The sequence below is a fragment of the Bufo bufo genome, chromosome 1 (assembly GCF_905171765.1).
Source record: "Bufo bufo chromosome 1, aBufBuf1.1, whole genome shotgun sequence".
Taxonomy (NCBI): domain Eukaryota; kingdom Metazoa; phylum Chordata; class Amphibia; order Anura; family Bufonidae; genus Bufo; species Bufo bufo.
The window spans coordinates 1,700,005-1,727,679 of record NC_053389.1 but is presented as its reverse complement, the minus strand read 5'-3'; the positions used below and the strand labels follow the sequence as shown (position 1 = coordinate 1,727,679).

General features: G+C 50.3%; 1 protein-coding gene across 1 annotated transcript in view; it reads right to left on the bottom strand.

Moving 5' to 3' along the window:
- Positions 1-27,131, bottom strand: part of LOC120986742 (carcinoembryonic antigen-related cell adhesion molecule 2-like) — a 165,782-nt gene extending 138,651 nt beyond the window's left edge. The window contains exon 1 of the mRNA XM_040415455.1: positions 26,829-27,131. Coding sequence (XP_040271389.1) covers positions 26,829-26,874 — 46 coding nt within the window. The 5' untranslated portion in view covers positions 26,875-27,131. The remainder of the gene's footprint in view (positions 1-26,828) is intronic.
- Between the last annotated feature and the right edge of the window lie 544 nt (positions 27,132-27,675).

The window sequence follows — 27,675 nt, the reverse complement described above, 5'->3', positions numbered from 1 at the left end:
CTAAGACCACCATCTTTTTTCTTAACGAAGAAAAAACCCGCCCCCATAGGAGAGACAGAAGGTCTAATATGCCCTTTACCAAGGCTCTCCTTAATATAATCTTCCATGGCCTTGCGTTCGGGCATAGAAAGATTATAAATTCGTCCTTTAGGAAACTTGGCCCCCTCTACTAGCTCTATGGTACAATCATAAGGTCTATGGGGGGGTAGAACCTCCGAGGTTGGTGATGAGAATACATGAGAATATTCCATAACAACAGTGGGTAAAGTATCAGACTTTACTGAGACCCCAGCCTGTACCACGGACAAGCACGAGTCACATTAGGCCCCCATTTCACCAACTCCCCATTGGACCAATCTATAGTGGGGTTATGTAGTCGGAGCCAAGGCAACCCTAGTACCCCCTCAGCCGGTAGGTTCTCCAGGACTAAAAGTGAACATCTCTCTGAGTGGCACACACCCACGGTTAGAGAAATCTCTGAGGTACATAAGCTCACCGTACCACCAATAAGAGGAGTAGCATCAATAGCCATGACATGGATAGGAGTTGGTAAGGCAAACATAGGAATACCCAATCTAACGGCATACTCAGAGTCAATAAAGCTAGCCGCTGAGCCAGAATCAATAAAGGCCTTACCCGGCCATTTATCTACTCCCAGAGAAATCGTAATGGGTACCGAAAGCTTACATTTAGAAAATTCAGGATGTACCTGGTCTTTAGGTTGCCTTGCCTTAGGAGACTTGACAGAGAGGACCTTCTTAGGACACTGGTTGATCCAATGGTCAGGATCTCCACAGTAAAAGCATTCTCCACGTCTGCGGCGAAGATTCCCTCGGGTCATGCCAACCTGCATGGGTTCCTCGGTGGAGACCTCAGCATTGTCTCTGGGATAGGCCTCTGACTGGACCACCATCTGGGAAGAGAACTGTTGTTCCTGTCGTCTCTCTCTAACCCGTCGGTCGAGTCGGACAACAAGGGTCATCATCTCCTCTAAGGTCTCTGGAAGTTGATAACTGACCAGAAGATCCTTTAATTTATCAGACAGACCTGACCTGAACTGACTCTTCAGGGCTGGTTCGTTCCATCCTGAGGGGACACACCACCTTCTAAATTTGGTGCAATAATCCTCCGCTGGTAGATTGCCCTGAACCAGTGCCTTTAGAGCCGTCTCGGCTACTAGAGCCCTGTCTGGTTCATCATAGAGGGTACCCAGGGCCTGAAAGAACCCCTCCACAGAATATAAACAACTGGCGCCAGCAGGTAAAGAGAACGCCCAGTCCTGGGGATCACCCTGTAATCGGGAAATGATAATGCCCACGCGTTGACATCTTGGGGCCAGAGGACACGGGGCGCAAACGGAAGTAAAGTTTACAATTCTCCTTAAAAGAGAGAAACTTCTTCCGGTCTCCAGAAAAGGGTTCTGGGAGCTTAATCTGGGGCTCAAAATGCGGACTGGAGGCCTGAGGAGTGGAAGAACCTTGCCCTAACTCAAAAGAACTGAGTTTTTCCCCTAACTCCTGCACCCTCTGCGTCAGATTAGAGACATGGTCAGTCAGGGTCACCAGAGGATTCATAATACAGTGGTTATTGGGCCTGTTAATCTGTAACGGTCGCGTACACACACACACAGGGGGAAGGGAAGTGACCACTGCGCTCCACCCTTACCCCTGGCCCTGCCTTCTTGCCTCGCGAGTCCTAATGACAGGGGACAACTGGACGGCAATCCCTAACTTGGAATAAGTGCAGGGATGACAGACAGACAAACAACAACGTGAACGGACCGAGTCAATACCAAGAGAGCTACGCAGTACAAAGGATTAAGCAAAGAATGGTCAGGAGAAGCCGGGGTCAAATACCAGAAGAGCAGAGAAGTACAAGAGGAGTCCTAAGAGAGTAGTCAGGTCGGAGCCGAGGTCACAATACCAGGACGGATGCGCAGTACAGGAGGAACAGGCAAAAGGATGGTCAGGGAACAGGATCAGGTAAGTATTCAGCAGTCCAACAAATAGCCAGGAACCTAGAAATTAACAGGCAACCTGTAGCCAGCAGGCTGCCTGTATTTATAGTGGGGAGTGTGGGTCATGTGACGTGGCCAGTGTCACATGACCGACAGACCAACCAGTCGAGCACCGAGTGATCAGCTCGGCGCTCAAGGCAGACTAGGAGCAGGGAGCCACCCAGCTAGTAAAGCCGCCCTGGGAATGAGGTCAAACACAGATCCTCATTCCCAAAGCTAAGCAACAGGTCTGCGGGCAATGGGGGACCGAGTGCACCTTCGGAACCCCGTGACAGCAGAGGTTCTTTGGTGGTATAGGGAATGCAGGGGTTAATGCAGATCGTTGGTGGTACAGGGAATTCAGGGGTTAATACAGGGGTTCGTTGGTGGAATAGGGTATGCAGGGGTTAATGCAGTGGTTCGTTGGTGGTATAGGGTATGCAGGGGTTAATGTAGGGGTTCATTGGCGGTATAGGGAATGCAGGGGTTAATACAGCATTGGTGGTATAGGGTATAGGGAATTCTGGGGTTACTGCAGCGTTGGTGGTATAGGGTATAGGGAATGCAGGGGTTAATGATACTTGCTCGTTGTCCAGGGGTTGCTCGTTGTTCCAGGGGTTGATTCTCTATTGCTCGCTGTCCAGGGGATGATCCTTGTATCGGGCTGCTGGCTCCACTGCCAAGCGTAGCACGGCTGGGGTATTTAAACCCAGCCTCACTCGCTCCCGTTTCCCGCCCGCTCCATACGGGTTGGGGAGGTGGTATGACGTCACTGCGCCGGCCCGTGCATCCTGAAGCACGCTTCCAGGCGGGGGGATCCTTTGATCCTCCCGCCTGTGAAGAGGATGCACACCTCTGGCGCTGTAATTACAGCGCCGGAGGTAGGCAACACACAGGGGCATGGGAACTCTTTGTTCCCATGTCCCTGTTAGGCAAGCATCTCCTGACGGTGACAAAGGGCAGAGGATCTTTATTGATCCTCTGTCCTTTGAAGAGGCCGAAACTGGACATAATTGTCCAGCTGTCTGTCTCTCTCCACCCCCCCCAAGCAGGCGCATTCCAGAGGGGAGCTGCTGGCCACAGTGTAACTGTACATATATATTTATAGATACTTGGGGCACATCAATAAATATATATATGTATAGATATAAAACTGGGGGATATATATCTATATACACTGAGAGATGTTTGGGGCACATCTATAAATATATATACACATAAATACATAGATATAAAACTGGGGGTCTGAATGGGCAGCAATAAGCCCACCTACCCATATATATTATATACATAGAGATGCATGCTGACAAGGGGGCATACATACATCTCCATGTATACACCTACCATCTGGACCCGCCCATGCAAAAGGGCCAATATATATATATTTAAATCTAACACTTCCCTCAACTATATATATATATACTGTATATGTATGTGTTGTGGTGATGTGTCTGGTAGAGGTGAGGAGGGGGTATATATATATATATATATATACTGTATATGGATGTGTTGTGGTGATGTGTCTGGTAGAGGTGAGGAGGGGGTATATATATATATATATATATATATATATACAGTGGGATGCGAAAGTTTGGGCAACCTTGTTAATCGTCATGATTTTCCTGTATAAATCGTTGGTTGTTACGATAAAAAATTTCAGTTAAATATATCTTATAGGAGTCACACACAGTTATATTTGAGAAGTGAAATGAAGTTTATTGGATTTACAGAAAGTGTGCTATAATTGTTTAAACAAAATTTGGCAGGTGCATAAATTTGGGCACTGTTGTCATTTTATTGATTCCAAAACCTTTAGAACTAAATATTGGAACTCAAATTGGCTTGGTAAGCTCAGTGACCCCTGACCTACATACACAGGTGAATCCAATTATGAGAAGGAGTATTTAAGAGGGTCAATTGTAAGTTTCCCTCCTCTTTTAATTTTCTCTGAAGAGTAGCAACATGGGGTCTCAAAACAACTCTCAAATGACTTGAAGACAAAGATTGTTCACCATCATGGTTTAGGGGAAGGATACAGAAAGCTGACTCAGAGATTTCAGCTGTCTGTTTCCACAGTTAGGAACATATTGAGGAAATGGAAGACCACAGGCTCAGTTCAAGTTAAGGCTCGAAGTGGCAGACCAAGAAAAATCTTGGATAGACAGAAGCGACGAATGGTGAAAACAGTCAGAGTCAACCCACAGACCAGCACCAAAGACCTACAACATCATCTTGCTGCAGATGGAGTCACTGTGCATCGTTCAACCATTCGGCGCACTTTACACAAGGAGATGCTGTATGCGAGAGTGATGCAGAGGAAGCCTTTTCTCCGCCCACAGCACAAAAAGTGCCGCTTGAGGTGGGCTAAAGCACATTTGGACAAGCCAGCTTCATTGTGGAATAAGGTGCTGTGGACTGATGAAACTAAAATTGAGTTATTTGGCCATAACAAGGGGCGTTATGCATGTAGGAAAAAGAACACAGCATTCCAAGAAAAACACCTGCTACCCACAGTAAAATATGGTGGTGGTTCCATCATGCTGTGGGGCTGTGTGGCCAGTGCAGGGACTGGGAATCTTGTCAAAGTTGAGGGACGCATGGATTCCACTCAGTATCAGCAGATTCTGGAGACCAATGTCCAGGAATCAGTGACAAAGCTGAAGCTGCGCCGGGGCTGGATCTTTCAACAAGACAACGACCCTAAACACTGCTCAAAATCCACTAAGGCATTTCTGCAGAGGAACAAGTACAACGTTCTGGAATGGCCATCTCAGTCCCCAGACCTGAATATAATTGAAAATCTGTGGTGTGACTTAAAGAGAGCTGTCCATGCTCGGAAGCCATCAAACCTGAATGAACTAAAGATGTTTTGTAAAGAGGAATGGTCCAAAATACCTTCAACCAGAATCCAGACTCTCATTGGAACCTACAGGAAGCGTTTAGAGGCTGTAATTTCTGCAAAAGGAGGATCTACTAAATATTGATTTCATTTCTTTTTTGTGGTGCCCAAATTTATGCACCTGCCTAATTTAGTTTAAACAATTTTAGCACACTTTCTGTAAATCCAATAAACTTCATTTCACTTCTCAAATATCACTCTGTGTGTCTCCTATATGATATATTTAACTGACATTTTTTATCGTAACAACCAACGATTTAGACAGGAAAATCATGACGATTAACAAGGTTGTCCAAACTTTCGCATCCCACTGTATATATACTGTATATGGATCCGGGCCGGCTCTTACTGGGAGCAGCCAAAGTGCAGGGTGGGTGGCTGTTCCCCACGTTCCAGGCCGGGTTTTGGTTTGGGATAAAACCCAGCCAGCAGTCTCAGCTGGGCGGATTAGCCTCCATCTGACACTGGAGCTTTGTCAGTTTGATAGAGGCAGAGAGTTTGGGCCGGGACTAAGGCCTGCTATATTGTTTGGGAAAAAGCACGTGGACTTCTGCTTCACCCAAGGACTTATGTGCTGCAGCCTGAACAAACACCAGATGCAAGGTGACTGTTTTTCCCTGAAACTGCCCTTTTTGTTGTCACTTTACGTCTGTGTGAATAAAACACTGCGCTGTTTAAGTTAAAGACGTTGTCGTTGCCTCTGTACTGCGTCCCCTAGTCTGTCTACCAGAACAAATTCGCACAATTGGTGTCGGATGCGGGCAAACGCAGTGAAGCAGTCCTGGAGGCTGAACATTTTTTTGTTTTTCCCCGCCACAAGTGCATGTCCTACATTAAGCCGGCGAGGTTACGACCCATATCCCCTGACAAAATGGAGGCGGTCGTGAAGGCCCTCGTGGAGGCTAACAAGCAGCAACAAGAAACTAACCAGCTGCTATTGCAACATGTGATGGCGTTGCAGGCGGCAGGAGTGTCCCAGAATGTCCACGATGCCCGGAAAGCTGTCCGTGCGGCGATTCCAAAGATGACTCCCTCGGATGACATCGAGACCTATCTGGCGGTCTTCGAAAAAGTGGCCCTGAGGGAAAAGTTACCCCGAGACCAGTGAACTGAGGTCGTTGCTCCGTTCCTGGCGTCCGGTCCCCAGCAAGTATTTTTTGATCTCCCCGATGATGAAGCGGCCGACTACCCGACAGTAAAAGGTGAGATCCTGGAGAGACTCGGGGGTGAATGTGTTGGTCCGGGCCCAGCGGGTGCATCAGTGGGAATTTAACCCGGCTGAACCCGCCAGACCACAATATTATGATCTGCTGCACCGATTGCTAAAATGGCTGCAGCCTGACATATTGACTCCTACTGCTATGTTGGATCGGCTGTTGGCGGATGTGTTTTGGAGGGCTTTGCCATACCCTCTCCAGCACTGGATCGCCCAAGTGTCTCCGAATAACGCCCTGGAGATGGTCGACCTGGTTGTCAACTACATGGTGAGGGCTACTTGTTTGTTGCCTCACGTGTGGTTGCCGCTGGCAACAAGATTGTGTTTGGCGGTATAGCATCCTGAGCGGTTGCTAGGCAGCTTGCTGTTAAGTGCCTGCGGTTGCTCCTGGTTTGGTTTGTATGGTGTGCACTGTAAGGCTGGGTTCACACTTGAGCGTTTTACAGCGCGTTCAAACGCGCTGTAAAACGCTCAACACATGAAAACCAATGCTTCCCTATGGCCCTGGTTCTCACTTGAGCGTTTTACAGCGCATTTGAACGCGCTGAAAAACGCCCTACGCTCAAACAAGTTCTTGAGCTTCTTTGGGGCGTTTTGCCGCGCGTTTGTGGCCATAGGACACTGCAGTCAATCACACAAACGCGCATCAAACGCGCGTTTACTATTGCAAAAAACGCGCATAGAAACGCGCGACAAAAACGCGCGTTAAACGCGCATATCAAATACGCTCAGGTCTGAACCCAGCCTTACACCTTCCGTCACTTGTGGTTGCCCGTGGCAACGTGTGGTTTTTGTGTGCATGTGGTGGCAGTGTCTCGGCCTGCTGGCTGATTCTCAGGACATGATTGCCACGCATGCCGTTGCCGGTGGTAACTGGTGCAGTGTGATATTTATGTGTGCACTTTCCCAGTTTGTGGTAGTTATGTATGCACTTTCCCTTTAAGTGGTTTCACTTCCCTCCTTGGTGTTGGAAGGGTTAATTCCCTTTCCACTGTGTGTCTGTGTGGGTGTGGCCCCCAGGGCTATATAGCCTCAGGTGAGACTAGAGATGGGAAGTTCGGATCTTTTTCATGAATCGGTTCATTTGAATCAGTTCACTCAAAAGAACCGATTCCTGAATCGAATCTTCGTTCACTTCCTGAGTCGGCTCTCAAGTGAACCGAAGGTCAGGAGGGACTCGCTCCTGGCAAACACAGCTCTGCTGCAGTGAATGCAGTGGAGCGGACTGTGATGTAGTGGCTATAGTTATTGCAGGGACTCAGAGAATTGTCTGAGAGTTCATTAGTTAAAAGAATCGTGTCACTGAGTCCCTACCAGGCTTCCTGCTCTGCTACACTGCACCCTGTACACACACAGCTCCGCTACATGCTATACTAATGCCCCCCCCGGACGGACTTGTTGGGAGACTGGGAGCCGCAGAGCAGGAAGCCTGGCAGGGACTCGGTGACACAGTCTCTGACTCATTCCATTCTTTTAAGGGCTCTTTCACACCTGCGTTCTTGTCTTCCGGCATAGAGTTCCGTCGTCGGGGCTCTATGCCGGAAGAATTCTGATCAGGATTATCCCCATGCATTCTGAATGCAGTGAAATCCGTTCAGGATGCATCAGGATGCCTTCAGTTCCGGAACGGAACGTTTTTTGGCCGGAGAAAATACCGCAGCATGCTGCGCTTTTTGCTCCGGTCAAAAATTCTGAACACTTGCCGCAAGGCCGGATCCGGAATTAATGCCCATTGAAAGGCATTGATCCGGATCCGGCCTTAAGCTAAACGTCGTTTCGGCGCATTACCGTATCCGACGTTTAGCTTTTTCTGAATGGTTACCATGGCTGCCAGGATGCTAAAGTCCTGTTTGCCATGGTAAAGTGTAGTGGGGAGCGGGGGAGCAGCATACTTACCATCCGTGCGGCTCCTGGGGCACTTCACAGTGACTTTAATAGCGTCCTGGCTGCCATAGTAACACTGAACGCATTTTGAAGACGGATCCGTCTTCAAATGCTTTCAGTTCACTTGCGGTGTTCGGGATCCGGCGGGCACCTCCGGCAAGTGGAGTACACGACGGATCCGGACAACGCAAGTGTGAAAGAGGCTTAACTAATAAACTCTCAGACGATTCTCTGAGTCCCTGCGACTCCCCCTGTGCTGTGAGTCAGTGCTGGTGGCCTCTGATTGGTTGGAGGGGCGGGGAGGGGCGGGGCTAGCGTCCACTGTCGGCTCCTATTACACTGCCTGCTGCCAACTCGATGCTAATCTGACTGATCGGCTTCACACGGATCAGCTCAGTCAGAGGAACCGACTCTTCCGGATCAGTGAACTGAATCCATTCAAAAGAACGATTCGTTCATGATCCGGACATCACTAGTTGAGACCTGATGTCTGGGGGGTACTCCAGCCTTGTTTGTAAGCTGGAGTCATCCTCCTGGTCCCTTATACCATCTGCCAGTGGGGGCCACCCTTGTGGTCATAAATGTTTATATATGATGTTAAGTTGATGTTGCTTTCCTTTCATATTTAATGCAGCTAAGGATCTGGGTTCCCGTCTGTGTGTGTGTTTGCTGTGTCCGTTTATGTATGGTCTGGACATCAGCTTGTGAGCACGGGATCCAGTCAGCAAGGCTGTGGCAGGTAGGTGTGAACTAGTGCAGTTCACCTGCCATATCCATAGGTCTGTTTTTGCATCCCTTTTCCTTGCAGCTTGGCCAGTGAGACTCCTGTTCCTCCGTGTCCAGGAGGAACGGGCTGTCTACCCAGCTCCTAGCTCAGGGATCTGCGGAGGGTTAGTAGGGATCCGAGGTTCCTGAGCATGAGCCCTCCTACCTTCAAGGGCGGCTCATGCAGCTAGGAGTCAGGGTCAGATTAGGGATGCGATAGGAGGTGACCTGCTCCCTGATCCTGTGGTCCTGGCCGAGCAGCCACTAACATCTCCAGGCATCGCACGGCTGAGGGTTTTCCCCATCCTCAGCCGTGACAACGAGGCCACCAGAAATCTGCAGGGGTTTTTTGTTGGGAGGGGGCCAGCTAAACCCCGGAAATCTCCACTCCAAACCCGGCGGCTGGTCTCAGCTAAACCCGCCCGGGACGTACCCCATGCAGACCCAGCCCCGGTGGTCTGCTGGCGATGTCACGATTCTGGACATATAAGAGCCGACTGTCTCCATCGGGGTGAACCCATGGACACCAACTATGGCTACCGCCACTCATTGGAAGCTATGTGCCACAGGTACCTCCAAGACTGTAGATAATAGTCACCTGTGCAAGGTGGAAGTGGGGGGCACTCTGGCAGTGGCACTGCTGGATTCAGGGACTCTGGTGTCCCTGGTAAGAGCTGCCCTGGTGCGGCCCGCCGAGTATACTGGCCGAAAAGTCGGCGTTGTCTGCATTCATGGGGACTTAAAGGACTATCCCACCGCCCTGGTCTCTCTGTCAACGGTGGCCGGCAGGTGGATGCATGAGGTGGCCGTCGCCACAAAGTTACCATATGAGTTGATAATTGGGAGAGACTTCCCCAGGTTCCCATCACTCTGGCCGGATACAAAAGTTACCGATACCCGGGAGACAGATGTAACCATAGCAAAGTGGCCTTGCTCAGAGGGGAGGCCAGAACCTTGGGAACCTGAATCAGAAGGGCCAGCAGTAGGGGTGACCGCCACTTTGGTGGAAGAGGGAAGACAACCCCGCTAAGTGTGATGGTGAAAGACGTGGAGGACTTGCCACCGGGTCCGCGGTTGGCAGACCTCAATGTCTCTGGGGATAATTTTGGTACAGCACAGCACCAGGACCTGACTCTATCCCGAGCCTGGGAGAATGTGGTAGTAGTTAAGGGTGAGCCGCAACAACCGGGGTACGAGTCTATGTTCCCCTGTTTTGTGGTTCAACAGGAGATACTGTACCGGGTAAATAAACTACGGTGTGAGCATATTGAACACCTGGTGGTGCCCAAGGCATATTGCAAGCTCGTGTTGGAGTTAGCCCACCAACATGTTCTTGGGGGACACCTGGGCCAGCAGAAAACGCAGGACTGGATTTTACAGTGGTTCTACTGGCCCAGTGTGTTCAGAGAGGTGGAAGAGTATTGCAAGTCTTGCCCAACCTGCCAGATAACCAGACTCCGGCCACATTTCCGTAGTCCCCTGGTCCCTCTCCCGATTATTGAGGTTCCATTCGAGCGGATCGCTATGGATCTCATAGGCCCAGTACCGAAGTCTGCTAGAGGGCACCAACACATCTTGGTCATCCTCGACTACGGCACTCGGTACCCGGTGGCGGTGCCACTGCCTCATACATCAGCCAAACTCATAGCTAAGGAGTTAAAAAACCCTTTGAGGACCAAGGGACGTATTTGTCCCATGTATTTAATTGCCTGTATCATCTGATTAAGAACTTAAAATACTTCTTTTTTTTTTTTTTTTTAAATATAAGTTCTTATCAACAAATGGATCTAGCTTTTTGCCAGTTATTTCATGAAATGGCTTAGTTACAGCAACTGAAGTGTACGGACTTCAGTTGCTGTAACAAAAAAAAATGTACTTCTTTTGGCTCTCCATTAAAAGTAACCTAAATAGTCACATTTGTCCCGTGTCATAACTCCTCCCCCAAAAATGACACAAGTGTGGAAATGCTTTTATTTATTGTTCAAATACATTCTTAAATGGAAAAAAATATAATTATTTTTATATTGATGACGGTAATCCTATGGTCCTCAAAGGGTTAATTAATGGAGATGTTTTCTCGCGTGGGTCTGCCTAAGGAGGTTCTGACTGACCAAGGGACCCTGTTTATGTCCAAGGTCATGAGGGAACTCTGTAAGTTGCTCCACATAAAACAGCTACAGATGTCCATGTATCATCCGCGAGCGGATGGCCTGGTAGAGAGGTCTAATCAAACATTGAAAAATATGTTAAAAAGAGCGGTGTCTAAGGATGGGAGGGACTGGGACCTTCTTCTGCCCTATCTCATGTTCGCAGTTTGAGAAGTGCCCCCGGCCTCTACTGGGTTCTCGCCCTTTGAACTGCTATACGGCAGACTCCCTCGCGGTCTGTTGGACGTGGCCAAAGAGGCGTGGGAGCAACAACCCCCACCGCACAGAAGTGTCGTTGAGTACGTCACCCAGATGCAGGGACGGATGGAAACCGTGTTACCTCTGGTTAGGGAGCATATGGAGGCAGCGCAGCGAGCCCAGAGTAGGATCTATATTCGGCAGGTTCGGGTCCGGAACTTTAACCCGGGTGATCGGGTATTGGTGCTGGTACCAACGGTAGACAGTAAGTTACTAGCTAGGTGGCAGGGGCCCTATGAGGTGCTTAAAAAAACTTTGAGAGGTAGATTACAAGGTACACCAGCCGGGGAGGCAAAAGCCGGAGCAGGTTCACCATGTGAATCTGCTCAAACCCTGGAAAGATCGGGAAACCTGTACGGAAGACAGCCCACGACCAGGGTTCTTAGGGGAAGCGGATTCGGTCCCTCTGGCTGAAGCAGGGGAAGCGGCTGCCACAGTGAAAATTGCTGACAGCCTCTCTTCTAAACAGGCTCAGGAAGCCAGGGAGTTCGTTAGTCGGAACACGGAGGTGTTCTCAGACCTCCCTGGACGCACTTCCATAGTCCGACATGACATTGTCACTGAGCCTCAGGCAAAAGTCTGGTTAAAACCGTACCGGGTACCCGAGGTTCGGCGACAAGCCATCGCGGAGGAAGTGCAGCTAATGCTACAGCTAGGTGTCATCGAGGAGTCAAAAAGTGAATGGGCCAGTCCGATAGTCTTAATACCCAAGCCGGACGGGACATTCCGATTCTGTAACGACTTCCGCAAACTAAATGAGGTGTCCAAATTGACGCATATCCCATGGCCCGAGTAGATGTGCTTATTGAGAAGTTAGGCCAAGCCCGGTATTTTTCGGTGTTGGACCTCACCACAGAGTACTGGCAGGTACCCTTGACGGAGGCTGCCAAGGAAAAAAGGCTTTCATCACACCAGAGGGGCTGTATCAGTACAAGGTATTACCCTTTGGTCTACATGGTGCTCCCGCCACGTTTCAAAGGCTAATGGACATTGTACTCCGTCCACATCGTCGGTACGCTTTGGCGTACTTGGACGATATCGTTATTCACAGCACCGACTGGGAAAGTCACCTACCTAAAGTACAGGCTGTAGTAGACTCCCTTAGGAAGGCTGGCTTGACCGCTAACCCGAAAAAGTGTGCGATAGGGTTAGAAGAGACCAAGTACCTGGGGTATGTCATTGGGTGCATAATTATTATTAAACCTCAGGTAAACAAAGTTGAGGCAATTCGGAATTGGCCACGACCGGTCACTACTCGGCAAGTAAAGTCATTCCTGGGAATGGTGGAGTACTATATGAGGTTTGTCCCCAATTTTGCTACAGTCGCTGCACCACTGACAGGGCTTTTGAAAGGACGCAAGTCAGTAACGGTCCACTGGAATGAGCAGGCGGAAAAGGCTTTCTCCTCTCTGAAGTCCGCCCTGTGTGGATCCCCGGTGTTGGTTATGCCCAACTTCAAGAGGGAGTTTGTGGTACAGATTGATGCCTCTGAAGTAGGCCTCGGAGCTGAACTCTCTCAGGACATCATAAGGACCTTCTAACGTCACAGGGTCATGTGACTGTGCCCTCTTACCACACCCTGTGCAGTGCCTCTAGTCATTCCCTGTACTGTGCCCTCTTATACCCTTTTATCAGGTCACTGTATGACGGTGTTATCCGGTCACTGTACAGAGGTGTTATCCGGTCACTGTACAGAGGTGTTATCCGGTCACTGTACAGAGGTGTTATCCGGTCACTGTACGGCGGTGTTATCCGGTCACTGTACGGCGGTGTTATCCGGTCACTGTACGGCGGTGTTATCCGGTCACTGTACGGCGGTGTTATCCGGTCACTGTATGGCGGTGGTATACGGTCACTGTATAGCCATTACTGTATCCCTTTCTCTGCCCACGCCATCCTTTTATAGACCTGCCATGAGCGGGAAAAATATGCAGATTGTAGTGCTAAGGACCTTTGCGCCACCATCTGTGTCAGACATACACCTAAGGCCTCATGCACACGACCGTTGTGTGCATCCGCGTCCGTGGTTCAGTTTTCTGTTTTTTTTTCGCGGCTCCATTGACTTTCAATGGGTCCGTGGAAAAATCGGAAAATGCACCGTTTGGCAGCCGCATCCGTGATCCGTGTTTCCTGGCCGTGAAAAAAATATGACCTGTCCTATTTTTTTCACGGTCAACGGTTCGCGGACCCATTCAAGTCAATGGGTCCGTGAAAAATCACGGATGCACACAAGATTGTCATCCGTGATCCGTGTCCGTTTTCCCTATCATTTTCAATGCAAACTTGACTTAGTTTTTTTTTTCACTTTTCATGTCCGTGGATCCTCCAAAAATCAAGGAAGACCCACGGACGAAAAAACGGTCACGGATCACGGACCAACGGAACCCCGTTTTGCGGACCGTGAAAAAATGCTGTCGTGTGCATGAGGCCTAACATAGACGTATTTCTATATAATAAATGACCCCCTAATTGTATTATTATTCGGGGGTAGGGCTAATATCTTGATATTATATAGATCCTAGTGTATTATACTGCGCCCTGTATTTCCCAGTAGATAATGATCCTTGGGAAGCACATTGCTCACCCCTGACCACCAGGACCAGGCAGCGCTCTGTCAGTACATGGCGGCCTCCGCTGCTCCGCCGTGTACTGGGGCTTATTCTGACACTAGGGCTGGGTTCACATCCTATTTGTACCATCCATTTAATGTATACATTACCAGATGCCTCAGACTGATGCCGCACAGTGGCGTCCGTTCACCATACAGTTCCTTTGTAGAAAAAACATTTACGTTAACGTCTGCATTTTTTTAATGGACTCTGCGGGATACAAAAACGTGGAGCGCTGAGCATTTGTATACATCAAACCGATAAGAAAAATGTGATGTCAACCCACTGGGAAGGGGAGGGGGACGCACAAAAATTTTCTATGGGCCCAGTCAGTTCTAGCTCCATCACTGCACGGCTCCTTCTCTCCCCGGCCCAGCGGTGACGTCATGACGTGTGTCTGACTGCTGCCGCGGAGGAGACAAGGAGCGCGGGGAGCTGCGGTTAGTGAATGACAGGACGGCCGGCTCCCCTGCGTTCCAGCAATGATAGGTATATGAGGGGGCCACTGGGGGGGTCATTACACTGTGAGGGCCCATTACACAGTATAATGACCCCCAGTGCCCCCATTAAGTATAATGATCCCCAATGACCCTCTAGTCAGAATGATGACCACCAGAGCCCCCATTCAATATAATGACCCCCAGTACAGTATAACCCCCAGTGTGGGGGCCACTGGGGGTCATTACTCTGAATGGGGGCGACTGAGGGTTATTATTCTGAATATAGGGCTGCTGTGGGGTCATTATACTGTGTTTGGGGCCACTGGGGTCATTATACTGTGTAAGAGCCACAAAGGGACAAGTAAATGTACAAAAATGCCTCAAGGGGGTCCTCTGGGATTTATCGCCCAAGGGCCCAAATGAACCTGGAGCCGGCGCTGGTCCTATCCCCTTGATGTGATCGGTTAGAGACCTTTTCACTGAATAGAATTTGGCGCTTTTCCCCGTGGGATTAAAAACAAAAAAGGAAATGGCGAAACAGTTTACGAACCCACCCTATAACGTCTCCGCTCACTCCTCATCTAGTATTAGTGAGAGGGCAGACGGGCGAGGCTTGTCTACGGGTGAGGCTTGTCTGGGACCGAACCTGTGAGACTGATGAGCTGTGTGACCAAGAACCACAGTGAGGAGTCCGTCATCGCCCCGGCAGACAGAGCGCTCCGTACAGAGGATGAAGACGGTATAATGTACACATGAGTGGGTATATATGTGCTGTACGACAGGATGGATCTGAACGCGGTGGGTGAATATCAGACATGGGGCAGAGTCCAAATAAATAGGTCACAGATGGAGTCTCCTGGTTGTCAGGCCCCAGGGGGCGTTCTGCTAGAATTGATCGTCTGGAATGTCAATGACACTGCGGGCGATGAGCTCAGATCGCGGCCCCTGGAAAACTGAACCATGAGTAGGATTCTCAACAAAGATTCACTACACAGCGGTAGAACTGAATCTAAGTACTGAGGATAGACCAGAGTAACAGCAATAGATGTAGTGTGAGGCAGAGGAGTAGTCAGGGAACAGTCCAGGTCCGGTAACAGATGAATAGTAATAGATGTAGTGTGAGGCAGAGGAGTAGTCAGGGCACAGTCCAGGTCCGGTGACAGATGAATGGTAATAGATGTAGTGTGAGGCAGAGGAGTAGTCAGGGCACAGTCCAGGTCCGGTAACAGATGAATAGTAATAGATGTAGTGTGAGGCAGAGGAGTAGTCAGGGCACAGTCCAGGTCCGGTAACAGATGAATGGTAATAGATATAGTGTGAGGCAGAGGAGTAGTCAGGGCACAGTCCAGGTCCGGTGACAGATGAATGGTAATAGATGTAGTGTGAGGCAGAGGAGTAGTCAGGGCACAGTCCAGGTCCGGTAACAGATGAATGGTAATAGATGTAGTGTGAGGCAGAGGAGTAGTCAGGGCACAGTCCAGGTCCGGTAACAGATGAATGGTAATAGATGTAGTGTGAGGCAGAGGAGTAGTCAGGGAACAGTCCAGGTCCGGTAACAGATGAATGGTAATAGATGTAGTGTGAGGCAGAGGAGTAGTCAGGGCACAGTCCAGGTCCGGTAACAGATGAATGGTAATAGATGTAGTGTGAGGCAGAGGAGTAGTCAGGGCACAGTCCAGGTCCGGTGACAGATGAATGGTAATAGATGTAGTGTGAGGCAGAGGAGTAGTCAGGGCACAGTCCAGGTCCGGTAACAGATGAATGGTAATAGATGTAGTGTGAGGCAGAGGAGTAGTCAGGGCACAGTCCAGGTCCGGTGACAGATGAATGGTAATAGATGTAGTGTGAGGCAGAGGAGTAGTCAGGACACAGTCCAGGTCCGGTAACAGATGAATGGTAATAGATGTAGTGTGAGGCAGAGGAGTAGTCAGGGAACAGTCCAGGTCCGGTAACAGATGAATGGTAATAGATGTAGTGTGAGGCAGAGGAGTAGTCAGGGCACAGTCCAGGTCCGGTAACAGATGAATAGTAATAGATGTAGTGTGAGGCAGAGGAGTAGTCAGGGCACAGTCCAGGTCCGGTGACAGATGAATGGTAATAGATGTAGTGTGAGGCAGAGGAGTAGTCAGGGAACAGTCCAGGTCCGGTGACAGATGAATGGTAATAGATGTAGTGTGAGGCAGAGGAGTAGTCAGGGCACAGTCCAGGTCCGGTAACAGATGAATGGTAATAGATGTAGTGTGAGGCAGAGGAGTAGTCAGGGAACAGTCCAGGTCTGGTAACAGATGAATGGTAATAGATGTAGTGTGAGGCAGAGGAGTAGTCAGGGCACAGTCCAGGTCCGGTAACAGATGAATGGTAATAGATGTAGTGTGAGGCAGAGGAGTAGTCAGGGAACAGTCCAGGTCCGGTAACAGATGAATGGTAATAGATGTAGTGTGAGGCAGAGGAGTAGTCAGGGCACAGTCCAGGTCCGGTGACAGATGAATGGTAATAGATGTAGTGTGAGGCAGAGGAGTAGTCAGGACACAGTCCAGGTCCGGTAACAGATGAATGGTAATAGATGTAGTGTGAGGCAGAGGAGTAGTCAGGGAACAGTCCAGGTCCGGTAACAGATGAATGGTAATAGATGTAGTGTGAGGCAGAGGAGTAGTCAGGGCACAGTCCAGGTCCGGTGACAGATGAATGGTAATAGATGTAGTGTGAGGCAGAGGAGTAGTCAGGGCACAGTCCAGGTCCGGTAACAGATGAATAGTAATAGATGTAGTGTGAGGCAGAGGAGTAGTCAGGGCACAGTCCAGGTCCGGTAACAGATGAATGGTAATAGATGTAGTGTGAGGCAGAGGAGTAGTCAGGGAACAGTCCAGGTCCGGTGACAGATGAATGGTAATAGATGTAGTGTGAGGCAGAGGAGTAGTCAGGGCACAGTCCAGGTCCGGTAACAGATGAATGGTAATAGATGTAGTGTGAGGCAGAGGAGTAGTCAGGGAACAGTCCAGGTCTGGTAACAGATGAATGGTAATAGATGTAGTGTGAGGCAGAGGAGTAGTCAGGGCACAGTCCAGGTCCGGTAACAGATGAATGGTAATAGATGTAGTGTGAGGCAGAGGAGTAGTCAGGGCACAGTCCAGGTCCGGTAACAGATGAATGGTAATAGATGTAGTGTGAGGCAGAGGAGTAGTCAGGGCACAGTCCAGGTCCGGTAACAGATGAATGGTAATAGATGTAGTGTGAGGCAGAGGAGTAGTCAGGCACAGTCCAGGTCCGGTAACAGATGAATGGTAATAGATGTAGTGTGAGGCAGAGGAGTAGTCAGGGCACAGTCCAGGTCCGGTGACAGATGAATGGTAATAGATGTAGTGTGAGGCAGAGGAGTAGTCAGGGCACAGTCCAGGTCCGGTAACAGATGAATGGTAATAGATGTAGTGTGAGGCAGAGGAGTAGTCAGGGAACAGTCCAGGTCCGGTAACAGATGAATGGTAATAGATGTAGTGTGAGGCAGAGGAGTAGTCAGGGCACAGTCCAGGTCCGGTAACAGATGAATGGTAATAGATGTAGTGTGAGGCAGAGGAGTAGTCAGGGCACAGTCCAGGTCCGGTAACAGATGAATGGTAATAGATGTAGTGTGAGGCAGAGGAGTAGTCAGGGCACAGTCCAGGTCCGGTAACAGATGAATGGTAATAGATGTAGTGTGAGGCAGAGGAGTAGTCAGGGCACAGTCCAGGTCCGGTGACAGATGAATGGTAATAGATGTAGTGTGAGGCAGAGGAGTAGTCAGGGCACAGTCCAGGTCCGGTAACAGATGAATGGTAATAGATGTAGTGTGAGGCAGAGGAGTAGTCAGGGCACAGTCCAGGTCCGGTGACAGATGAATGGTAATAGATGTAGTGTGAGGCAGAGGAGTAGTCAGGGAACAGTCCAGGTCCGGTAACAGATGAATGGTAATAGATGTAGTGTGAGGCAGAGGAGTAGTCAGGGCACAGTCCAGGTCCGGTGACAGATGAATGGTAATAGATGTAGTGTGAGGCTGAGGAGTAGTCAGGGAACAGTCCAGGTCCGGTAACAGATGAATGGTAATAGATGTAGTGTGAGGCAGAGGAGTAGTCAGGGCACAGTCCAGGTCCGGTAACAGATGAATGGTAATAGATGTAGTGTGAGGCAGAGGAGTAGTCAGGGCACAGTCCAGGTCCGGTAACAGATGAATGGTAATAGATGTAGTGTGAGGCAGAGGAGTAGTCAGGGCACAGTCCAGGTCCGGTGACAGATGAATGGTAATAGATGTAGTGTGAGGCAGAGGAGTAGTCAGGGAACAGTCCAGGTCCGGTAACAGATGAATGGTAATAGATGTAGTGTGAGGCAGAGGAGTAGTCAGGGAACAGTCCAGGTCCGGTAACAGATGAATGGTAATAGATGTAGTGTGAGGCAGAGGAGTAGTCAGGGCACAGTCCAGGTCCGGTGACAGATGAATGGTAATAGATGTAGTGTGAGGCAGAGGAGTAGTCAGGGCACAGTCCAGGTCCGGTAACAGATGAATGGTAATAGATGTAGTGTGAGGCAGAGGAGTAGTCAGGGCACAGTCCAGGTCCGGTAACAGATGAATGGTAATAGATGTAGTGTGAGGCAGAGGAGTAGTCAGGGAACAGTCCAGGTCCGGTGACAGATGAATGGTAATAGATGTAGTGTGAGGCAGAGGAGTAGTCAGGGCACAGTCCAGGTCCGGTGACAGATGAATGGTAATAGATGTAGTGTGAGGCAGAGGAGTAGTCAGGGAACAGTCCAGGTCCGGTAACAGATGAATGGTAATAGATGTAGTGTGAGGCAGAGGAGTAGTCAGGGCACAGTCCAGGTCCGGTAACAGATGAATGGTAATAGATGTAGTGTGAGGCAGAGGAGTAGTCAGGGAACAGTCCAGGTCCGGTAACAGATGAATGATAATAGATGTAGTGTGAGGCAGAGGAGTAGTCAGGGAACAGTCCAGGTCCGGTAACAGATGAATGGTAATAGATGTACTGTGAGGCAGAGGAGTAGTCAGGGCACAGTCCAGGTCCGGGGACAGATGAATGGTAATAGATGTAGTGTGAGGCAGAGGAGTAGTCAGGGCACAGTCCAGGTCCGGGGACAGATGAATGGTAATAGATGTAGTGTGAGGCAGAGGAGTAGTCAGGGCACAGTCCAGGTCCGGTGACAGATGAATGGTAATAGGTGTAGTGTGAGGCAGAGGAGTAGTCAGGGCACAGTCCAGGTCCGGTAACAGATGAATGGTAATAGATGTAGTGTGAGGCAGAGGAGTAGTCAGGGCACAGTCCAGGTCCGGTGACAGATGAATGGTAATAGATGTAGTGTGAGGCAGAGGAGTAGTCAGGGCACAGTCCAGGTCCGGTGACAGATGAATGGTAATAGATGTAGTGTGAGGCAGAGGAGTAGTCAGGGCACAGTCCAGGTCCGGTAACAGATGAATGGTAATAGATGTAGTGTGGGGCAGAGGAGTAGTAAGGACACAGTCCAGGTCCGGTAACAGATGAATGGTAATAGATGTAGTGTGAGGCAGAGGAGTAGTCAGGGCACAGTCCAGGTCCGGTAACAGATGAATGGTAATAGATGTAGTGTGAGGCAGAGGAGTAGTCAGGGCACAGTCCAGGTCCGGTAACAGATGAATGATAATAGATGTAGTGTGAGGCAGAGGAGTAGTCGGGGCACAGTCCAGGTCCGGTGACAGATGAATGGTAATAGATGTAGTGTGAGGCAGAGGAGTAGTCAGGGCACAGTCCAGGTCTGGTAACAGATGAATGGTAATAGATGTAGTGTGAGGCAGAGGAGTAGTCAGGGCACAGTCCAGGTCCGGTAACAGATGAATGGTAATAGATGTAGTGTGAGGCAGAGCAGTAGTCAGGGCACAGTCCAGGTCCGGTAACAGATGAATGGTAATAGATGTAGTGTGAGGCAGAGGAGTAGTCAGGGCACAGTCCAGGTCCGGTAACAGATGAATGGTAATAGATGTAGTGTGAGGCAGAGGAGTAGTCAGGGCACAGTCCAGGTCCGGTGACAGATGAATGGTAATAGATGTAGTGTGAGGCAGAGGAGTAGTCAGGGCACAGTCCAGGTCCGGTAACAGATGAATGGTAATAGATGTAGTGTGAGGCAGAGGAGTAGTCAGGGCACAGTCCAGGTCCGGTAACAGATGAATGGTAATAGATGTAGTGTGAGGCAGAGGAGTAGTCAGGGCACAGTCCAGGTCCGGTAACAGATGAATGGTAATAGATGTAGTGTGAGGCAGAGGAGTAGTCGGGGCACAGTCCAGGTCCGGTAACAGATGAATGGTAATAGATGTAGTGTGAGGCAGAGGAGTAGTCAGGGCACAGTCCAGGTCCGGTAACAGATGAATGGTAATAGATGTAGTGTGAGGCAGAGGAGTAGTCAGGGCACAGTCCAGGTCCGGTGACAGATGAATGGTAATAGATGTAGTGTGAGGCAGAGGAGTAGTCAGGGCACAGTCCAGGTCCGGTGACAGATGAATGGTAATAGATGTAGTGTGAGGCAGAGGAGTAGTCAGGGCACAGTCCAGGTCCGGTGACAGATGAATGGTAATAGATGTAGTGTGAGGCAGAGGAGTAGTCAGGGCACAGTCCAGGTCCGGTAACAGATAAATGGTAATAGATGTAGTGTGAGGCAGAGGAGTAGTCAGGGCACAGTCCAGGTCCGGTAACAGATGAATGGTAATAGATGTAGTGTGAGGCAGAGGAGTAGTCAGGGCACAGTCCAGGTCCGGTAACAGATGAATGGTAATAGATGTAGTGTGAGGCAGAGGAGTAGTCAGGGCACAGTCCAGGTCCGGTAACAGATGAATGGTAATAGATGTAGTGTGAGGCAGAGGAGTAGTCAGGGCACAGTCCAGGTCCGGTAACAGATGAATGGTAATAGATGTAGTGTGAGGCAGAGGAGTAGTCAGGGCACAGTCCAGGTACGGTAACAGATGAATGGTAATAGATGTAGTGTGAGGCAGAGGAGTAGTCAGGGCACAGTCCAGGTCCGGTAACAGATGAATGGTAATAGATGTAGTGTGAGGCAGAGGAGTAGTCAGGGCACAGTCCAGGTCCGGTAACAGATGAATGGTAATAGATGTAGTGTGAGGCAGAGGAGTAGTCAGGGCACAGTCCAGGTCCGGTGACAGATGAATGGTAATAGATGTAGTGTGAGGCAGAGGAGTAGTCAGGGAACAGTCCAGGTCCGGTAACAGATGAATAGTAATAGATGTAGTGTGAGGCAGAGGAGTAGTCAGGGAACAGTCCAGGTCCGGTAACAGATGAATGGTAATAGATGTAGTGTGAGGCAGAGGAGTAGTCAGGGCACAGTCCAGGTCCGGTAACAGATGAATGGTAATAGATGTAGTGTGAGGCAGAGGAGTAGTCAGGGCACAGTCCAGGTCCGGTAACAGATGAATGGTAATAGATGTAGTGTGAGGCAGAGGAGTAGTCAGGGAACAGTCCAGGTCCGGTAACAGATGAATGGTAATAGATGTAGTGTGAGGCAGAGGAGTAGTCAGGGCACAGTCCAGGTCCGGTGACAGATGAATGGTAATAGATGTAGTGTGAGGCAGAGGAGTAGTCAGGGCACAGTCCAGGTCCGGTGACAGATGAATGGTAATAGATGTAGTGTGAGGCAGAGGAGTAGTCAGGGCACAGTCCAGGTCCGGTGACAGATGAATGGTAATAGATGTAGTGTGAGGCAGAGGAGTAGTCAGGGCACAGTCCAGGTCCGGTAACAGATGAATGGTAATAGATGTAGTGTGAGGCAGAGGAGTAGTCAGGGCACAGTCCAGGTCCGGTAACAGATGAATGGTAATAGATGTAGTGTGAGGCAGAGGAGTAGTCAGGGCACAGTCCAGGTCCGGTAACAGATGAATGGTAATAGATGTAGTGTGAGGCAGAGGAGTAGTTGGGGCACAGTCCAGGTCCGGTGACAGACCAGTACCGCAGTGTGCAGGAAGCTCAGGAGCATTATCTGGACTAGAGACAAGCACTGCTTAAATATACAGGAAACTCGAAGTTAGAATATTGTTCAAAGTTCATTTATTTCAGTAACACATGAGACTCGTTACTTGTAGAGCGAGATATTTCAGGCCTTTATTTGGTATAATTTGGATGATTACGGCTTTCAGCTTATGAGACCCCAAAGTCTCGATCTCAGGTCCCTTTGCTCAGGGGGTTTGGGTTAATGACTGGAGTCGGACACTTTGAGCCTAGAATTTTCAACCTTTTCACAAAATTCTAATTTTAAGTTGAATTACAGAAATAAATGGACTTTTGCACGATATTCTAATTTTTCGAGTTTTACCTGTACAGTCCAAAGGTGGAACTAATCAGTCCGTGGCGGGACGACCATCAAGGAGCCAGAACCGGTCCATCCCGATGCGGAACGCAGAGGTCCAGAAATGGCAGTAGCTCAGTGAGAAGAACTACAGCGGCCCCAGTGGTTCTGTGTTACAGCCCTCCGACCCTCCAGGGGCTCTACATAGGACTGGCACTGCAACACCTAGACAGCAAGGACACATACAGCTCTGCTACATCTGTACCCATTACTATGTGCCCCCCCCTCCAGTATAATACATGGCAGGCCGTCCATTATACACCAGATGATACTGCTGTGACGTCACCTTCTCCTACCTGCCAGCAGCACACAGTGACACACACAGCTCTGCTACATCTGTACCCATTACTATGTGCCCCCCCCCCCCCAGTATAATACATGACAGGCCGTCCATTATACCCCAGATGACACCGCTGTGACGTCAGCATCTCCTACCTGCCAGCAGCACACAGTGACACACACAGCTCTGCTACATCTGTACCCATTACTATGTGCCCCCTCCCCCTCCAGTATAATACATGACAGGCCGTCCATTATACCCCAGATGACACGGCTGTGACATCACCATCTCCTACCTGCCAGCAGCACACAGTGACACACACAGCTCTGCTACATCTGTACCCATTACTATGTGCCCCCCCCTCCAGTGTAATACATGACAGGCCGTCCATTATTCCCCAGATGACACCGCTGTGACGTCACCATCTCCTACCTGCCAGCAGCACACAGTGACACACACAGCTCTGCTACATCTGTACCCATTGCTATGTGCCCCCCCCCCCCCCCCAGTATAATACATGACAGGCCGTCCATTATACCCCAGGTGACACGGCTGTGACGTCACCATCTCCTACCTGCCAGCAGCACACAGTGACACACACAGCTCTGCTACATCTGTACACATTACTATGTGCCCCCTCCCCCTCCAGTATAATACATGACAGGCCGTCCATTATACCCCAGATGACACGGCTGTGATGTCACCATCTCCTACCTGCCAGCAGCACACAGTGACACACACAGCTCTGCTACATCTGTACCCATTGCTATGTGCCCCCTCCAGTATAATACATGACAGGCCGTCCATTATACCCCAGGTGACACGGCTGTGACGTCACCATCTCCTACCTGCCAGCAGCACACAGTGACACACACAGCTCTGCTACATCTGTACCCATTACTATGTGCCCCCTCCAGTATAATACATGACAGGCCGTCCATTATACCCCAGATGACACGGCTGTGACGTCACCATCTCCTACCTGCCAGCAGCACACAGTGACACACACAGCTCTGCTACATCTGTACCCATTACTATGTGCCCCCCCCCCAGTATAATACATGGCAGGCCGTCCATTATACCCCAGATGACACGGCTGTGACGTCACCATCTCCTACCTGCCAGCAGCACACAGTGACACACACAGCTCTGCTACATCTGTACCCATTACTATGTGCCCCCTCCAGTATAATACATGACAGGCCGTCCATTATACCCCAGATGACACCGCTGTGACGTCACCATCTCCTACCTGCCAGCAGCACACAGTGACACACACAGCTCTGCTACATCTGTACCCATTACTATGTGCCCCCTCCCCCTCCAGTATAATACATGACAGGCCGTCCATTATACCCCAGATGACACGGCTGTGACGTCACCATCTCCTACCTGCTAGCAGCACACAGAGACACATACAGCTCTGCTACATCTGTACCCATTACTATGTGCCCCCTCCAGTATAATACATGACAGGCCGTCCATTATACCCCAGATGACACCGCTGTGACGTCACCATCTCCTACCTGCCAGCAGCTCACAGTGACACACACAGCTCTGCTACATCTGTACCCATTACTATGTGCCCCCTCCCCCTCCAGTATAATACATGACAGGCCGTCCATTATACCCCAGATGACACCGCTGTGACGTCACCATCTCCTACCTGCCAGCAGCACACAGTGACACACACAGCTCTGCTACATCTGTACCCATTACTATGTGCCCCCTCCCCCTCCAGTATAATACATGACAGGCCGTCCATTATACCCCAGATGACATCGCTGTGACGTCACCATCTCCTACCTGCCAGCAGCACACAGTGACACACACAGCTCTGCTACATCTGTACCCATTGCTATGTGCCCCCTCCAGTGTAATACATGACAGGCCGTCCATTATACCCCAGATGACACCGCTGTGACGTCAGCATCTCCTACCTGCCAGCAGCACACAGTGACACACACAGCTCTGCTACATCTGTACCCATTACTATGTGCCCCCTCCCCCTCCAGTATAATACATGACAGGCCGTCCATTATACCCCAGATGACATCGCTGTGACGTCACCATCTCCTACCTGCCAGCAGCACACAGTGACACACACAGCCCTGCTACATCTGTACCCATTACTATGTGCCCCCTCCAGTATAATACATGACAGGCCGTCCATTATACCCCAGATGACACCGCTGTGACGTCAGCATCTCCTACCTGCCAGCAGCACACAGTGACACACACAGCACTGCTACATCTGTACCCATTACTATGTGCCCCCTCCAGTATAATACATGACAGGCCGTCCATTATACCCCAGATGACACCGCTGTGACGTCACCATCTCCTACCTGCCAGCAGCACACAGTGACACACACAGGTCTGCTACATCTGTACCCATTGCTATGTGCCCCCTCCAGTGTAATACATGACAGGCCGTCCATTATACCCCAGATGACACCGCTGTGACGTCAGCATCTCCTACCTGCCAGCAGCTCACAGTGACACACACAGCTCTGCTACATCTGTACCCATTACTATGTGCCGCCTCCCCCTCCAGTATATTACATGACAGGCCGTCCATTATACCCCAGATGACACCTCTGTGACGTCACCATCTCCTACCTGCCAGCAGCACACAGTGACACACACAGCTCTGCTACATCTGTACCCATTGCTATGTGCCCCCTCCAGTGTAATACATGACAGGCCGTCCATTATACCCCAGATGACACCGCTGTGACGTCACCATCTCCTACCTGCCAGCAGCACACAGTGACACACACAGCTCTGCTACATCTGTACCCATTACTATGTGCCCCTCCCCCTCCAGTATAATACATGACAGGCCGTCCATTATACCCCAGATGACACCGCTGTGACGTCAGCATCTCCTACCTGCCAGCAGCACACAGTGACACACACAGCTCTGCTACATCTGTACCCATTGCTATGTGCCCCCTCCAGTGTAATACATGACAGGCCGTCCATTATACCCCAGGTGACACCGCTGTGACGTCACCATCTCCTACCTGCCAGCAGCACACAGTGACACACACAGCTCTGCTACATCTGTACCCATTACTATGTGCCCCCTCCCTCTCCAGTATAATACATGACAGGCCGTCCATTATACCCCAGATGACACCGCTGTGACGTCACCTTCTCCTACCTGCCAGCAGCACACAGGGACACACACAGCTCTGCTACATCTGTACCCATTACTATGTGCCCCCTCCCCCTCCAGTATAATACATGACAGGCCGTCCATTATACCCCAGATGACACCGCTGTGACGTCACCATCTCCTACCTGCCAGCAGTACACAGTGACACACACAGCTCTACTACATCTGTACCCATTACTATGTGCCCCCTCCCCCTCCAGTATAATACATGACAGGCCGTCCATTATACCCCAGATGACACCGCTGTGACGTCACCTTCTCCTACCTGCCAGCAGCACACAGTGACACACACAGCTCTGCTACATCTGTACCCATTACTATGTGCCCCCTCCCCCTCCAGTATAATACATGACAGGCCGTCCATTATACCCCAGATGACGTCACCATCTCCTACCTGCCAGCAGCACACAGAGACACATACAGCTCTGCTACATCTGTACCCATTACTATGTGCCCCCTCCCCCTCCAGTATAATACATGACAGGCCGTCCATTATACCCCAGATGACACCGCTGTGACGTCACCTTCTCCTACCTGCCAGCAGCACACAGTGACACACACAGCTCTGCTACATCTGTACCCATTGCTATGTGCCCCCTCCAGTGTAATACATGACAGGCCGTCCATTATACCCCAGATGACGTCACCATCTCCTACCTGCCAGCAGCACACAGTGACACACACAGCTCTGCTACATCTGTACCCATTACTATGTGCCCCCTCCCCCTCCAGTATAATACATGACAGGCCGTCCATTATACCCCAGATGACGTCACCATCTCCTACCTGCCAGCAGCACACAGGGACAGGAGCGATGGCTCTGGGGATGCATGGTGTGATGTGCAGAGCGGCAGGCCGTGGGCGATCAGTCCGATCCTGGCATGCTGCTCTCCTGCTGAGTATGGAGGACGGTTTCCTCACATCTCTGTAGAGATCCTTCCTCCCACACGTCTCTGCTTCTCCTCCTCTGCTGGCTCTGTCACATGGCTGGCTGCATGGGGCAGTCCAATACCAGGGAGGTGCTATAGGGAAGAGCAGGGGGATCAGACATACAGCCGGGGCCGAGCCTGCCACCGTCAGGGGGGCACAGCAGAAAGCTGGAAGCCCCTCCAACCCCAGGTTGTAAAGACGCTGACGTGCCTCATGTACACTGCGCCAGACCTGCAGCTAGAGAAAGCCTTGTCTGTACAATGGCATCCAATGATCCGGCTCCTCTAGAGCAGCGATCCTCCGTCCCAACTCCGGATGGCCCGGACCGCATCCTCGGACTGGCCCACCAGACCCAAGCTCTGACAATAATGGGCCCCTCGTAAAAAACGGGGCCCCAAAGGTCCTATATACTCCCATTACTACTCCCACCATCTCCACCACTACTACTACTACTCTGAAGTCTGGACGTTTTCCCCTGTTTCCCCTACACAGTCATTAACTCCCTATTTCACTCTAAAGGGTTAACGTCCACTGACTTGCACTGACGTACGCGGTAGAACGCGGTAGAACGCGGTGTAGCTGCACTTTATGTGTTGAGATATATTGAACCGCGCAGGGCAAGGGCTTTTTCTGCAGATTCGGTCATGTTCCCGACCCTCCATGGGTATGTTAGCAGTGAGCCCGGTGACATCACGGCACTAAT